At 34.9% G+C, this 13,006-nt stretch overlaps 1 protein-coding gene across 5 annotated transcripts in view; it reads left to right on the top strand.

The window, feature by feature from the left end:
- The window catches only part of KIAA0586 (KIAA0586 ortholog), a 116,475-nt gene that overhangs the window by 57,803 nt on the left and 45,666 nt on the right, over positions 1 to 13,006 (top strand). For all 5 annotated transcript variants that reach the window (XM_045810360.2, XM_045810361.2, XM_045810358.2 and 2 more), the window contains exons 28-30: positions 1,201 to 1,378; positions 10,110 to 10,264; positions 12,391 to 12,499. In XM_045810360.2, the coding sequence (XP_045666316.2) occupies positions 1,201 to 1,378; positions 10,110 to 10,264; positions 12,391 to 12,499 (442 nt within the window). The remainder of the gene's footprint in view (positions 1 to 1,200; positions 1,379 to 10,109; positions 10,265 to 12,390; positions 12,500 to 13,006) is intronic.

The raw sequence follows: 13,006 nt of genomic DNA, 5'->3' as shown, positions 1-13,006 counted from the left end.
TTAAGGTGTTAAATAGCTCAGCAATACAAGTACCCTAGAAAGTTGATTCACAGTAGAGAAGGTACGATTTATTGCACAACATTTTATATGGTAGTGGCAGACTAATAGAGATACTGAGAAACATTCTTAATGAATTTCTAGGGAAAGTGTATCTGCTGTGGTTCTAAACTTTGCCTAAGAGTCTCCAAAGGTTTTATATTAATTGCAAAACAATCCTTTTCTATTTAGATGTTGTTGAGGTAATTGATGTTCCTAAAGAAAAGTCAGATTAGGGACTTAGAGGAGATAGAAATACACAGGAATTTGGGAAAATGTAGAAAATCTTGAGTGTTGAGCTAAGAAGTTAGATTTTACTTTATAGTCAACAGAGCCATCGAAGATGTTTCAGCAGTGATTTCTTCATATATTCTAGAAAAACACTTGGTTGAAGTTAAACCCCATTTATATGAGAAACAGGAAAGCTTTCAGATATTGGAGTTTTTATTCAGTTCTTGATTAGTAAACTCATAGTTAGAATATTTCGAAGTCACAAAATGTGATAGTGATCAGAAAATAGAAGTCGTAATTTTTTTTAGTTTTTAAATTTATTTTATAGATTTGATAAAGAAATGAATTTGTACTTGTATACTTTCTGAGGGGGGAAGAATTTTATTAAATATGATGAAAGTAGTCTTCTTCAACTTAGGTACTTATAAAAAATGTAATTATTTGGGTGGGGGTAATGTTTATGTCACTTAACTGTAAGGTTCACCCTAACAGGCACTTTTCATTAATGAAGAATAAAAGATAAGTTTTCTATTATTTTAATTTGAAGCTGTGTGAACAATATGTAATGTGTGCCATTATTTAGTTTAAATCATAAAATTTTTCTTATGTGTTTTGCTATCTTATTTGGATTTTGAAAAGCAGATAATGGTTATTTAACTTCATAATAAAGGAGATATTAGCAACAAGGCCTATTGCTAGATGCCTGATTGAACTAACTTTTTAAGCCTGGCTTTCAGTAGTGTGTTTGTGTGTGTGTGTGTGTATGTGTGTGTGTGTGTGTGTGTGTGTGTGTGTGTGTGTGTGTGATAATAAGCACTTTCTAAAATACCTTTCAAGCAGTCAAGTGCATTGGTTCATGGTATTTGATAAATTTTTCCTGTTTTGACTTGATTTTAATATAGTGTTTTTAACAATTGTTTCTACCTTTTATAGGACTTGGAAAACAGTGCAGGTGAACTTAGTGAAGGACAAAGACCCAGGCTGACAGCAGCAGCAGAGAACATCTTACTGGGACATTCTGTCTCTATGCAGCCACCTGCCACTAATGCAGAGGCTTTGGATCAAAAATGTGGTCCTAAGCCATTATCTCAGCAATTTGACACAGTTACAGGTATACACCAAAATATTGCTTCTTGACGTATCATTTATTAGACTGTACTTGAATCCCATCACACTTTCTTTGTACTGTTTCCATGCTGAATGCTATATTCTGTTTTTTGTTATAATTACAGTAGTGATCCTAATCTGAATTAAGAAAATAGCTATTTTTAGGTGGGGGCAAAATTTCTTTATTAAAAAGGGTCTTCATTATTGAAAAGTTTAGTAATGACTTTTTGTGGTCTATATACCAATATTTTCCCAAATGTGATTCAGGTATCAGTGTGAGTATGTGAGCCACTGGGTGGTGCATGGAATAATTTTGGTAATATGCATACATATACTTAAAATTTTTTAATAGTGATATATTTATTTTACTGTATACTAGAAAAATATAATTTAGAACACCAAACTATGACAGAACATCTCTTATTTAGGACAAGGTTAAATTAGATAATATTGTAGAAATTCACTCTTTACATTGTATAAATTTCTGACACAGTGCTCAGTGCACTCATGACTATTTTGGAACCTCATTAGCCAGACTTTCTGCTATAACACTTTGGAAATAAGAATAGAAGAGAGAATATCGATCACTAGCATATACAGTTGATTCTCATTATCTGTGCTAGTTATATTCAATGGAGTCACCAGGAACACTGAATTAGTATATACTGACCCATTGCTCCTTGGGGAAAATACAGGCCTGGATTCCTGCAAGCCTCTGATCATAACATCTCTGTCAGCTGATCAATATATATCCTGTGTTATGTGTGTTTCTATTTAAAGAAATTTATTGTAATATATATTGTTGGTGCATTAACATTGAGCTCAGTGTCCACAACACTGTAGCTCAGGCCTGAACAAAGCTTATGGAATCCATGTATTTTCTCCCTGAGGCCCGGCATTCCTTTGTGCACTTAGGATACCAGATAGACTTCAGCACTATGCGTGGGGGCCACTTGAAACCACAGATCACCAACAAAAAGCACAAAAATGTGAACAGACAGTAAATAAACAGCAAAAAGGACCTTTGTTTACAGTATAAGAGCTGAAATAAGAAAACAGAGCATCACCTTGGTTCAGCCTCAGCTGGTAAAGTGTATGTAAGGTGATGCAGAAGTTTTTTTACTGGTCTACATGTGTCTGTGAATGACCACAAAATCCCTGCTACTGTTGATTTTGGGGTTAGAAATAAATTTTATTGAGTAGGTGAATTTGCAGCCAATTAAAGAGGAGCAAATATATTCTCATTTGCTGATTTTTCCATGCCCATTGCTGTATTATCTTAAGTGAAAAGAACTTCTGGAGGTATGCAGATTTTCCAAAAATCAGAAAAGGAAGTGCATGAAATTAGAAAAACATTGGTATAGAGTATTTAAAATCTCCATTTTATATTGAGTGAGCACCTTATGTCATTCAGAACTGAGAGAAATTCACGACTACATTTTCCAGGAGAATTAATGTAAAGATTGGAGTTATTTCTCATTTTGTGCACATAGTGAGAGCATTAAATGTTTTGCATTCTTTTAAATGAGTGGGATTTTAAAATGGCATAAAATGTGACTTTTTCAAGTTTTTAAATTCCAGTTAACATATAATGTAATATTAGTTTCAGGTGTACAATATAGTGATTCAGCACTTTCATACATCACCAGGATGCTCATCACAAGTGTTCTCCTTAATCCCCATCACCTGTTTCACCCGCCCCCCTACCCCCAACTTCACCTTCCTTCTGGTAGCTATCAGTTTGTTCTCTGCAGTTAAGAATCTGTTTCTTGGTTTGCTCCTTTTCCCTCCCTTTGCTCGTTGTTATTTGTAGCCAGCTAACTGCAGATTGCAGTTAAACAGAGTTGACACCAGGTGGCTCTCACAGATCACTTGAGAGCTGCTAGGTACTTGAGAAAAACTAGGTACTTGTTAAATTATTATGGAATAAATACATGAGGATATATCCTGTTTAGTCCCTGCTTATCCCTCTGGTAGCACCTAGCATATTATCTACCGTCAAGTGTATTTATAACAGTAGGTACGCTGTAGGTATTTGCTTAATAGGAAAAAACAGTAAATTATATGGCATAACGTTAAGATCAAGCATATAGATGAGGCAATATACCAGAATGTGGCTAAGCATTTGGGCTTTTGGAGTTTCAGATATCAATTTGAGTTCCTGCTCTGTGTCTTTGAGGCAAGTAACTTAATATCTCTGAGCCCAATAATTTTGTTGGGACTGTATTTCTATTAGATTTATACAAGTAGAATATATTAGTAAATTACAGTATTATTTGTTTTAGGAATCTATAATGGAGTAAACAAATGAATGGATCACAATAATTCTTTTCAAAACAGCAATGTTTTATGAAGCAATCTATCAATGACCTTTTGAGTTAATTCATTTGTCTGCTTCCTGTATGGTTGGGAATAGAATTTATCTGCTTAATTTACAAAAACCAAATAAGGAAATGTTCAGAATTTATTATGGGCCACCCAGAGTGTGTTTCAGTTATACTGCACTGTTAGCTGCAGTTGGAAGCTATTGAAAATGTGCATTTTGCAGATTAAAAAAGTGTTGATAGTGGTTTAGATGTTGAAGCTATAATTCTTATTTCATAAAAAAAGCCCTTCTCATTTATTTTATCTATGGGTTGTGTATCCCATTTGTTAACTGAGAATCTCTCTTTTTAAAATTAGTATGAGGAAGAATGTCTGCTTTAGAAGTTTCCAAATAATAAAAAAGTATAATTAAAAAAAAAAATCTCTGAGCCCAAGTTCCTTCATCTATCAAGTACGGATATTAGTGTCTTAATTATCTATCGCCATTTAACAAATTACCCCAGAATTTAGCAGCCGAAGACAGCAAACATTTATTATCTCACACAATTCTGAAAGTCTTGAATCTGGTTGTGGCTTAGCTAGGTAGTTCTCAGGATCTCCCATGGGGTTGCACGCAAGCTGTTTCCTGGGGCTGAGGTTATCTGAAGGCTTCTACTAGGGTTGGAGGATCTTTTTTCCAAGCTCACTCACATGGCTGCTGGCAGGAGGCCTCAGTTCCTCACTACAAGAACCTTTTTTAGAACCACTGATGGTATAGCAGCTGGCTTCCCACCAAGATAATCTGAGAGAAAGTAAGCAATCAAGATGGAAACCATGAAGTCTTTTATAACCTCATCTCAGAAGTGACACGCCATCGTTTCTGCCACATTCTATCAATAACACAGAGCAATCCTGGAATAATATAGTATGGGACTACAGAAAGGTGTGAATACCAGGAGACAGGATTCAGGGAGCCATCTTGGAGGCTGGTTACCACAAACGGTGTCCACCCTTTAAGTTTATTAGGAATGGTGAATGACAATGCATATTAAGTAGTCAGCACAGTGGTTAGCATGTGGTAAGTGGTGTTCTCTTTAATAATACTTGGAGTATGTAAAAATACCTTCTTACATGTATTCAGTAGAAACAGAAACTATCTGCAGTTGCCTAAAAGGACTATGCCCTTAGAGAACTGATTTGTTCCTCTTGTTTTAAGTATTTTGTTATATAATAGTTACTATAGAAGAATGAATACCATGTGTCGTATTTCTGCTGGTGGCTAATCTCATGCCTTTTATATATATATATATTTTTTTTTTTATTAGAGAGAGAGAGAGGTGGGGAGGGGCAGAGGGAGAGAGAGAATCTTAAGCAGGCTTCATTCCCAGTACAGAGCCCGACTCAGGGCTCGATCCCACAACCCTGACCTGATCATGACCTGAGCCAAAATCAAGAGTTGGATGCTTAACCAACCGAGCCAACCAGGTGCTCCTATATTGATTTTTAAAATACCTTTACCTATGGAGGGTCATTAATTCTTACCCCGCATCTCTCCAGCTCTGTTCATTTTCAGAAAGTATCCTATTTGCAACCTTTTTTCCCTTACCACTCTTCCTAATCCTGAGGCTCTCAGTTTGGGTTGAGTAACAAAAAGATACAAAATTAGTTTTGAAGAATTGCCTTAAGAACCCTAATATCTAAACTGGTATTTTTGAATGAATTGTGAGAACTCTGGAATATGCTACCAGTTATAGCCCTCATTTATTCAGAAAACTTATATTGAATACCTACTTGTACCATATTACATCAGTATGGTGTTAAGCACTTGAGATACAGAGGTGATAGGCAATCTGCCCTCAAGGAGGTTTACAAAGTCTTACTGTAGAAGAAATACAAGAAAGATTATATAGTACCATGTGATTAGTACAACAACACAGACCACTCTGGGGGTGCAGGGGAGGACTCTACCCACACATGCAGGCTCAGAGAAGGTTTTCCACAAGTCGATATGAAATTGAATCTTAATGTGGAGTATAATAAGCATGTTCCAGGTGGTTCATTTACTTATTCAGAAAATAAGCTGTTCCAAATAGAAAATAATGCCGATCTTATTTTATATTTATGCCCATGGAAAATTCAGTCTTGAATTTCTATCAATTCTGATGTTTTGTGTTATTGACAGATCCATTAAGGATTATAAGTAAACTACTGAGATGATGATCTTTGTCTTTTATTTAGCATGATCATCTAAGGTACAGTGTGATAAAGAGACTGGAAAGGATTAAGACTGGAGGCAAGGAGCCTGACTGGACAGCTGTTACAGTAAAGCTGGTGAAAACATTATTCAACAGTGAGGAATTGTAAAAAGGGAGATTTGAGAGACAAGAAGGAGAATGGACAAGACTTAGTTCAAATATGAGAGGAGCAAAAGAAGGAAAATCTGTCCATGTGGTTGGATAGACGGAATTTCCATTCACTAAGAGAGAGGGAATATTGAGAAAGGATAGAATTAGGAGGAAATAAGAATGAATGGGGTTTTAAGCATGTGGAATTTGAGGCACCTTTGGGTTTCATACAAATGGAAAAATATATTAGATGTGACAAACCCAAAGCTGCTGCTGGCACTGGCAATTTTGGGTGGACTTAGTCTTCTCTGAAAGTCTAAGTTTCTTTTTTTTTTTTTTTTTTTAAGATTTTTATTTATTTATTCAACAGAGATAGAGACAGCCAGCGAGAGAGGGAACACAAGCAGGGGGAGTGGGAGAGGAAGAAGCAGGCTCATAGCGGAGGAGCCTGATGTGGGGCTCGATCCCATAACGCCGGGATCACACCCTGAGCCGAAGGCAGACGCTTAACGACTGCGCCACCCAGGCGCCCCATAAAAGTCTAAGTTTCTTAATCTAAGGTTGCTTTTTCATTGCAGTAAGATTCTAGAAGAATAAAATCAGGGATTTTAAGTTATGATAAATTTTACGTGAATGATATAATAGTTACAAAGAGCTAAGTTACATTGTACAGACAAGACACCCACATTCAATGAGCATACTTTTTAGAGGTGACACCGTTGTGTTGTTGAGCAAATTTAGCATTGTTATGATGGCTGTCATGGAATTCTTTCCTGACCCTTTATCCCTGGGTTAGATACCTGTCATATGTGCTCTCTGTATAGTCCTGTACTGTTGCCTGCCTAATGTGGCTTTTGTCACACCGATCTGTAATCTCACTTGAGGGTAGGGACTTTATCTTGTTTACTGTCCTATCCCTGTCATCTAGCAGAGTCTCTAGCACCCAGGACATAGTCAGTAAATATATGTTAAAAGGTAGGGTGTTCTATGAGTTGAAAGCTATTACACACTTTGAATGCTTTGGGGAGATATTTGATTATATATTTGTACATTTAGGTCTTTTATCAAAATTTACCTTGTGTCTTTTTAATGAATTTTTTCTTTATACGATACATAACCATATAAATTTTATATAAAACAAAATGTGATTGTATCATACATTAAAGTATAGACTATTTTTTGGGAGTGCCTTTCATCCATTCCGCAGCCTCACATTTTCTCCTATTCCATATTTTGCCTTTCCCCCGCTAACTCATGTTAAGATTCTGGCACGTAATCTTCCTGTTTTTGTCCATAGACACACTCACGTGTATAATATACATGATAGATACATATGATGTGTGTGTGTGCTGTTATTTTACAAGTTGAGATCATATCATGCCCACTTGCCTGCATTTGTTTTTACACAGTAAATCCTATGGAAATTATTCACAAGTCTCTGATTGCCTATGAGTTTCTATGTCTTTTCATGTTTGTTGGACATTCGGATTTGCTTTTTTGTCAATTACCTACTTAAGTTCTTTCCCCATCTGTTAGGTTCTAAATTTTTCTTACAACTTTGTAAGAACTATTTCTATATTTTAGATGTTTTCTATCATCTGTATTGCAAATATCTTTTTCCAAACTTATACTGAATTCGTTGACGTTATTTATGGTCTTTCTTTGTCATATAGCTAACATAATTTTTTATATAGTTATTTCTTTTATGCTTTATGTGTTTTATGGCTTGATTAGGTTTCTCCTAACACAAGTTTATACCTGTAGTCTCCTAGATTGTCTTGCAAAGTTTTCATTATTTAGTAATTTGTATTTAAGTCTGTCTGGAATTTACTTTGGAAATGGTGTAAGGTAGAAGTCTAATATGATTTTCTTCCACATAAATAGCTAGTTGGGCCGGTATCAACTAATATATAAACTGTTTTCCTTTCTACTGAATTAAAATATCAACCAGTTTGTATAGTATTCTCCTAGATGTAGGAATATTTTTCTGGATTCTTTATTATAACTATTCTGGATTCTTTATAATCTAAAACATATTAGACTATTGTGTCTTTATGGCACATTCTGTTATCTGATAGGGCAGGTTTCCACTTCAAAAATTTTTTCATACTTTTGTTCGCAGGTCTCAGGCATTTATTCCATATAAACTCTAAAACTTTTTTTTTTCTGGTAAAAATCACCCTAATTGGAATTGTACTAAGTTATGTATTAATATTGGAAGAATTAATATTTTATGGTATATCTTACTATTCAGATCTTGTTTTGTTCTCATCAATAAGATGTAATAATTTTCATCATATGGATTATATGCTTTTCTTAATAATCTTATTTTTAATTATTTTAAAGTTTTGGTCACTATAGTAAAGGATCATTTTTCCATTTTTAGGTGCATACTGGTATAATATAGAGAAAAACCAGTGATTTTTGTATATTTATCTAGTATTCAGTCACATCACTGAATTCTCTTCTTAATTCTAATAGAGTTCTTTTTCCTCACTAGAGTCTTTCGTTTTTCTAGATATATAACCATATTTCAGCACAGAGTTTTTAATATCTTCTCTTTTAACATTATATGTGCTAATTCTTTTATCATAATTCATTTGCCAGTCTTAGGAAAATCTTAGAAAAGTGACATGAATAGAATAAGACATATCAGAATATAAGGAAGCCAATATATAAGGCCTGGAACAATAGTTAATCTGAAAGATGGATATTATTACCATTACTAAATTAATCATATCATGCTAGATAATTAAATGACAATAAAATAAGTGATAATTGTGAGAAATTGCTTTGTATAGATTGAATCTGGAAAGGTAAAAATTAAAGCTCAAGGTATATATTTTGCTTTATGTAAAACTCACCTAAAAATGGAGATTAACATAAAAGATCAGAGGGTAATTTATTTGCTATACCTAAGAAATTGTCAATACACTGACATTTTTTTTTTAGAGAGGGAGAGTTCGGGCCGGGGGGGGGGGGAGGATCAGAGAGAGACTCTTAAGCAGGCTCCACACCCAGCATGGAGCCCAACACAGGGCTCCATCTCACAACCCTGAGATTATGACTTGAGTTGAGATCAAAAGGCATATGCTTAACCAACTCAGCCACCCAGGCACCCGCTACACTGACTTCTCTTTTAATACACTGACTTTAAATGGAAAATATTTATGATGTCTTTAAAATATTATTTCATTTAAAACAATTTGTGTATAATGCTTCAGATATAGATCTATTTCTGTTGACTACAATGAGATATACTATACTGTGCTAAAAATTTAAAAGGTGGCCATTAATTAGCAAAAACAGAATTTTCTTAGAAATACTTCAGCAAGAATGTCAAATAAAGAACAATGACTGGGAGTTGGAAAATGAGGATTTTAATTCCTCTTACTAGCTCTCTGCTTTTTTGGATAGTCCGTTAACTTCTCTGAGCCTTAGCTTTGTCAGTAAATGATAGTTATAAAACTATCAGACCTGCCTACCTTACAGAATGATTGTAATATTCAAATTAAATGATAATGTATGTGAAAGTGCTTGGAGTATAAGGTGCAATATAAATGTACCATGATATTATTAGATAAATTGATAGCTCTGCTCCTATTGCCTTCTTTTTATTGATTTGATTGAGATGCCATTTGGATGAGGAAAAGAACTTGATCATTTGAAGAAAAATGTCTACAGAACAGAGTTAAGCAATATTAACATTTTCTAGCTAGGAAATTACCCTTGCTTTCATACTACATTTTAGAAAGAAAGTATTCTAGTCTACTGATAGAAAAGGTAAGCTGGAATGTTAGGAGTTGATGTGAGGGGTGGGGTTGGGTGTAGACTGCATGAGCAACTTGTTGATTGGAACCTTAGAATAGTCCATAGACTTGTCTGAACATAGGTACTTTTTGCATTCTCTGCAAGCTTTGATTTTAATTGCAATGAAGACTTGGTACCAGATTATTTTGGTTAAAGTACACTACTACTACTTATTCAGCAATGAGAAATATTGGTAATTTGAGTCAATTACTTGTTCTTTTTCTAAGATAAATGAAACAATTAATTTTAACTTTTTGTTTATATATTTGATAACAGGTGGTGGTTATGAAGATTCATGTGCTAGTCATGGTCCAATGAGTTTGGGAGAATTGGAGTTGCAGCCAAATTCTAACCCTGCCCTTCCCACAACACTTCTGACAGCACAAGAAAATGATGTTAAATTATCAGGAGCTGCTGAAGATATTCATCAGGTACCCAATTAATAACCCTTGTACTTTACTTAAAATGAGAATGGTAACAATATTGTCTTAGTATGGTATAATGTCAGGAGCATAGTCTTTGGAGTCATGCTTCCTTTATTTACTAATTCACGCCTGGATGCAAATCTTAGCTCTTAGGATTCTAGCTGTGACCTTGAATACATAGCCTTTTTCTTTCTTTCTCTCTTTTTTTTTTTTTTTAAGATTTTATTGATTTGTCAGAGAGAGAGAGAGAGCACAAGCAGGGGGAGTGGCAGGCAGAGGAAGAAGCAGGCTTCCTGCTGAGCAAGGAGCCGAAGGTGGGACTCGATCCCACCACTCTGGGATCATGACCTGAGCTGAAGGCAGATGCTTAACCGACTGAGTCACCCAGGCGTCCCACATAGCCTTTTTCTAAGCCTCAGTTTCCTCATCTATATGTTAAAGATTAAAAGTAATATATATAAAGTGCCTGTCACCTATTAGGTAGCTATTATCATTTATACTTTGTATCCCCATGCAATATCGAACTCAGTAATTTGCTGTAGTAGGTACTCAAGAATTATTTATTGTATTAAAATTTGCAAAAGTTGTTAACATGAAAGCGTAAGAAATTTCGTATTGAGTTAGGCCAATGGCCCGTATAATCTTAAGTACTGAAAAAATAGATTAATTACTCTTCAACATGTAAAGAAATGTTCACGTTATTAAAAACAGTTTTGGGGGCGCCTGGGTGGCACAGCGGTTAAGCGTCTGCCTTCGGCTCAGGGCGTGATCCCGGCGTTATGGGATTGAGCCCCACATCAGGCTCCTCTGCTATGAGCCTGCTTCTTCCTCTCCCACTCCCCCTGCTTGTGTTCCCTCTCTCTCTGGCTGTCTCTATCTCTGTCAAATAAATAAATAAAATCTTAAAAAAAAAAAACAGTTTTGTATCTGTGTAATAGCAATGCATTTCTCACTGTAGATTAGTTTATTCACTAAGTATTTATTGCATGGTGTTGTATAGCATTGCATGGTATTGGTATTACTGGTTGCAACCTCAGGAGTTTCCTGGGTGAAATTTGAAACTGGCTTCCTATGCATGGAGAGCATCCTATGCATGGAAAGCAAGGAGAGACCAAATAAAGACGCAGACCACTTCAGATTGGTAGGTGGCAGGTTCAGTAAGTAAGGGAACTTACTTATGAGGCTTGTCTTGGGCAGCTGTAAGACAAGTAGATCTCTGCACCCACCCACCAGAATCTGAAAAGTTTATATGGAGCCTTAATTTGGTTCAGTCAGGTGTTCAGTCCAGATGGTCTCATAACGCCTTACTCTCTCAAGGCTATGTCCTTGAAACAACTGCTAGTATGGAAATGGTAGGTAGGATGTATATTCCAAAGACAGGCAAGGAGTAAGGAGCCTCTGATTGCCTGGGTTCAGCTTGTGGGTCAACTGGTCATTGATAAGAATCCAGAGATAGCTTTTTAAATTCTTGTCAAAGTGTATCTGCTAGCTGTTTTCAGGAACTCATTCATAATTAGGCCCAAAAGCAAGAAAAGGAAGAAAGAAAATGGCTTCACAATTCATGATGTGTGATTGTGAAAGGATGTGTGACTACTGTCAGTTTCAAATTCGGTTAGGTTATAAGTAAGGAAGAGAGACAATGGGGCTTATGGTGGAATATACATTTCTTGAATGGTGAAGGAGGGTAACAATACCTACTTATGCTTGTGAGAATTAAATGATGTTACTATATATAAAAGATCTTTGAAAATTGCAGTGCATTATGCAGATTTTCATTTTATGTAAAAGTGGTTATATGGTAGAGCTTATAAGCAAATTAAGTTTTTATCCTGTCTAAATCCGTCATGTGTATATATATATCTAGAATAGTCTGATTTTTAAGGAGCTCTGAATTCTCTAGTAAAAATAGAAATGATTTGAATATTTGAAATCTGTGTATATTATCCAAAAATTTTTAAAGATTTTATTTCCAATATCTTTTTGTTCGTGATATGTACTCTGTCACCCATTTAGCAATTAGAAAGCTTGCATAATATTCAAATTTTATATAAGAAACATCTAAATAATTTTATTGCTCAAAAATTTTTAACTTTTAAAAACAATATTATGACTTCATGTCTTAAATTCTTTAGTACCAACAAAAGCATGACCAAGATATTAAGCAAGTTGAACATAAGCCAGCACAAAGTCGTTTAATACATGTAAGAAATAAATCTGATACTTCACTGTCACAGCAACAAGGTAAAATTCATTTTCTTGTAATATAATAATTTGATACTTGTCCTGATATTGAATAAGTGTATAATGAGAATTATTTATTTTTATAGACATCTCATTCTTGTCTGTAGGTTTTTTGTTTTCTCTTGGTCCATTGGGATAAAGAATCTGGTATCATATTTGACTGTATGTGTATTCTTTTTACCAATAAACACTATTTCTAATGGATTTTTAAAACTCTTAGGTAGTGTTTTTCCTTTAATCTTACCCTTTGGTTCTTATACAATTGAACGCTTTTTTATCTATATATATAGTCCTACGTCTGTGTCATAGTTGTCTATTTTAAATTACAATATGATAAAGGCAGGGGCTATGGCTGTAAAGGTGCTTTGTAAAGGCTAGTTAGTGTTGTGGGTGATGTTGACCAATAACTACAATGAAAGAAAATGAAGGAGTCTCACGTTAAATGCTATTAATATGAATGACCTTTTTGGTACTGCTCTAAGTTGTATGGTTGAACTTCATCTCTAA

Source organism: Ursus americanus, chromosome 26 (genome assembly GCF_024610735.1).
Source record: "Ursus americanus isolate L20-20 chromosome 26, mUrsAme1.1.p, whole genome shotgun sequence".
NCBI classification, from domain to species: domain Eukaryota; kingdom Metazoa; phylum Chordata; class Mammalia; order Carnivora; family Ursidae; genus Ursus; species Ursus americanus.
Note: the sequence above shows the minus strand (reverse complement) of the source record. Positions and strands in the feature narration are given on the sequence as shown.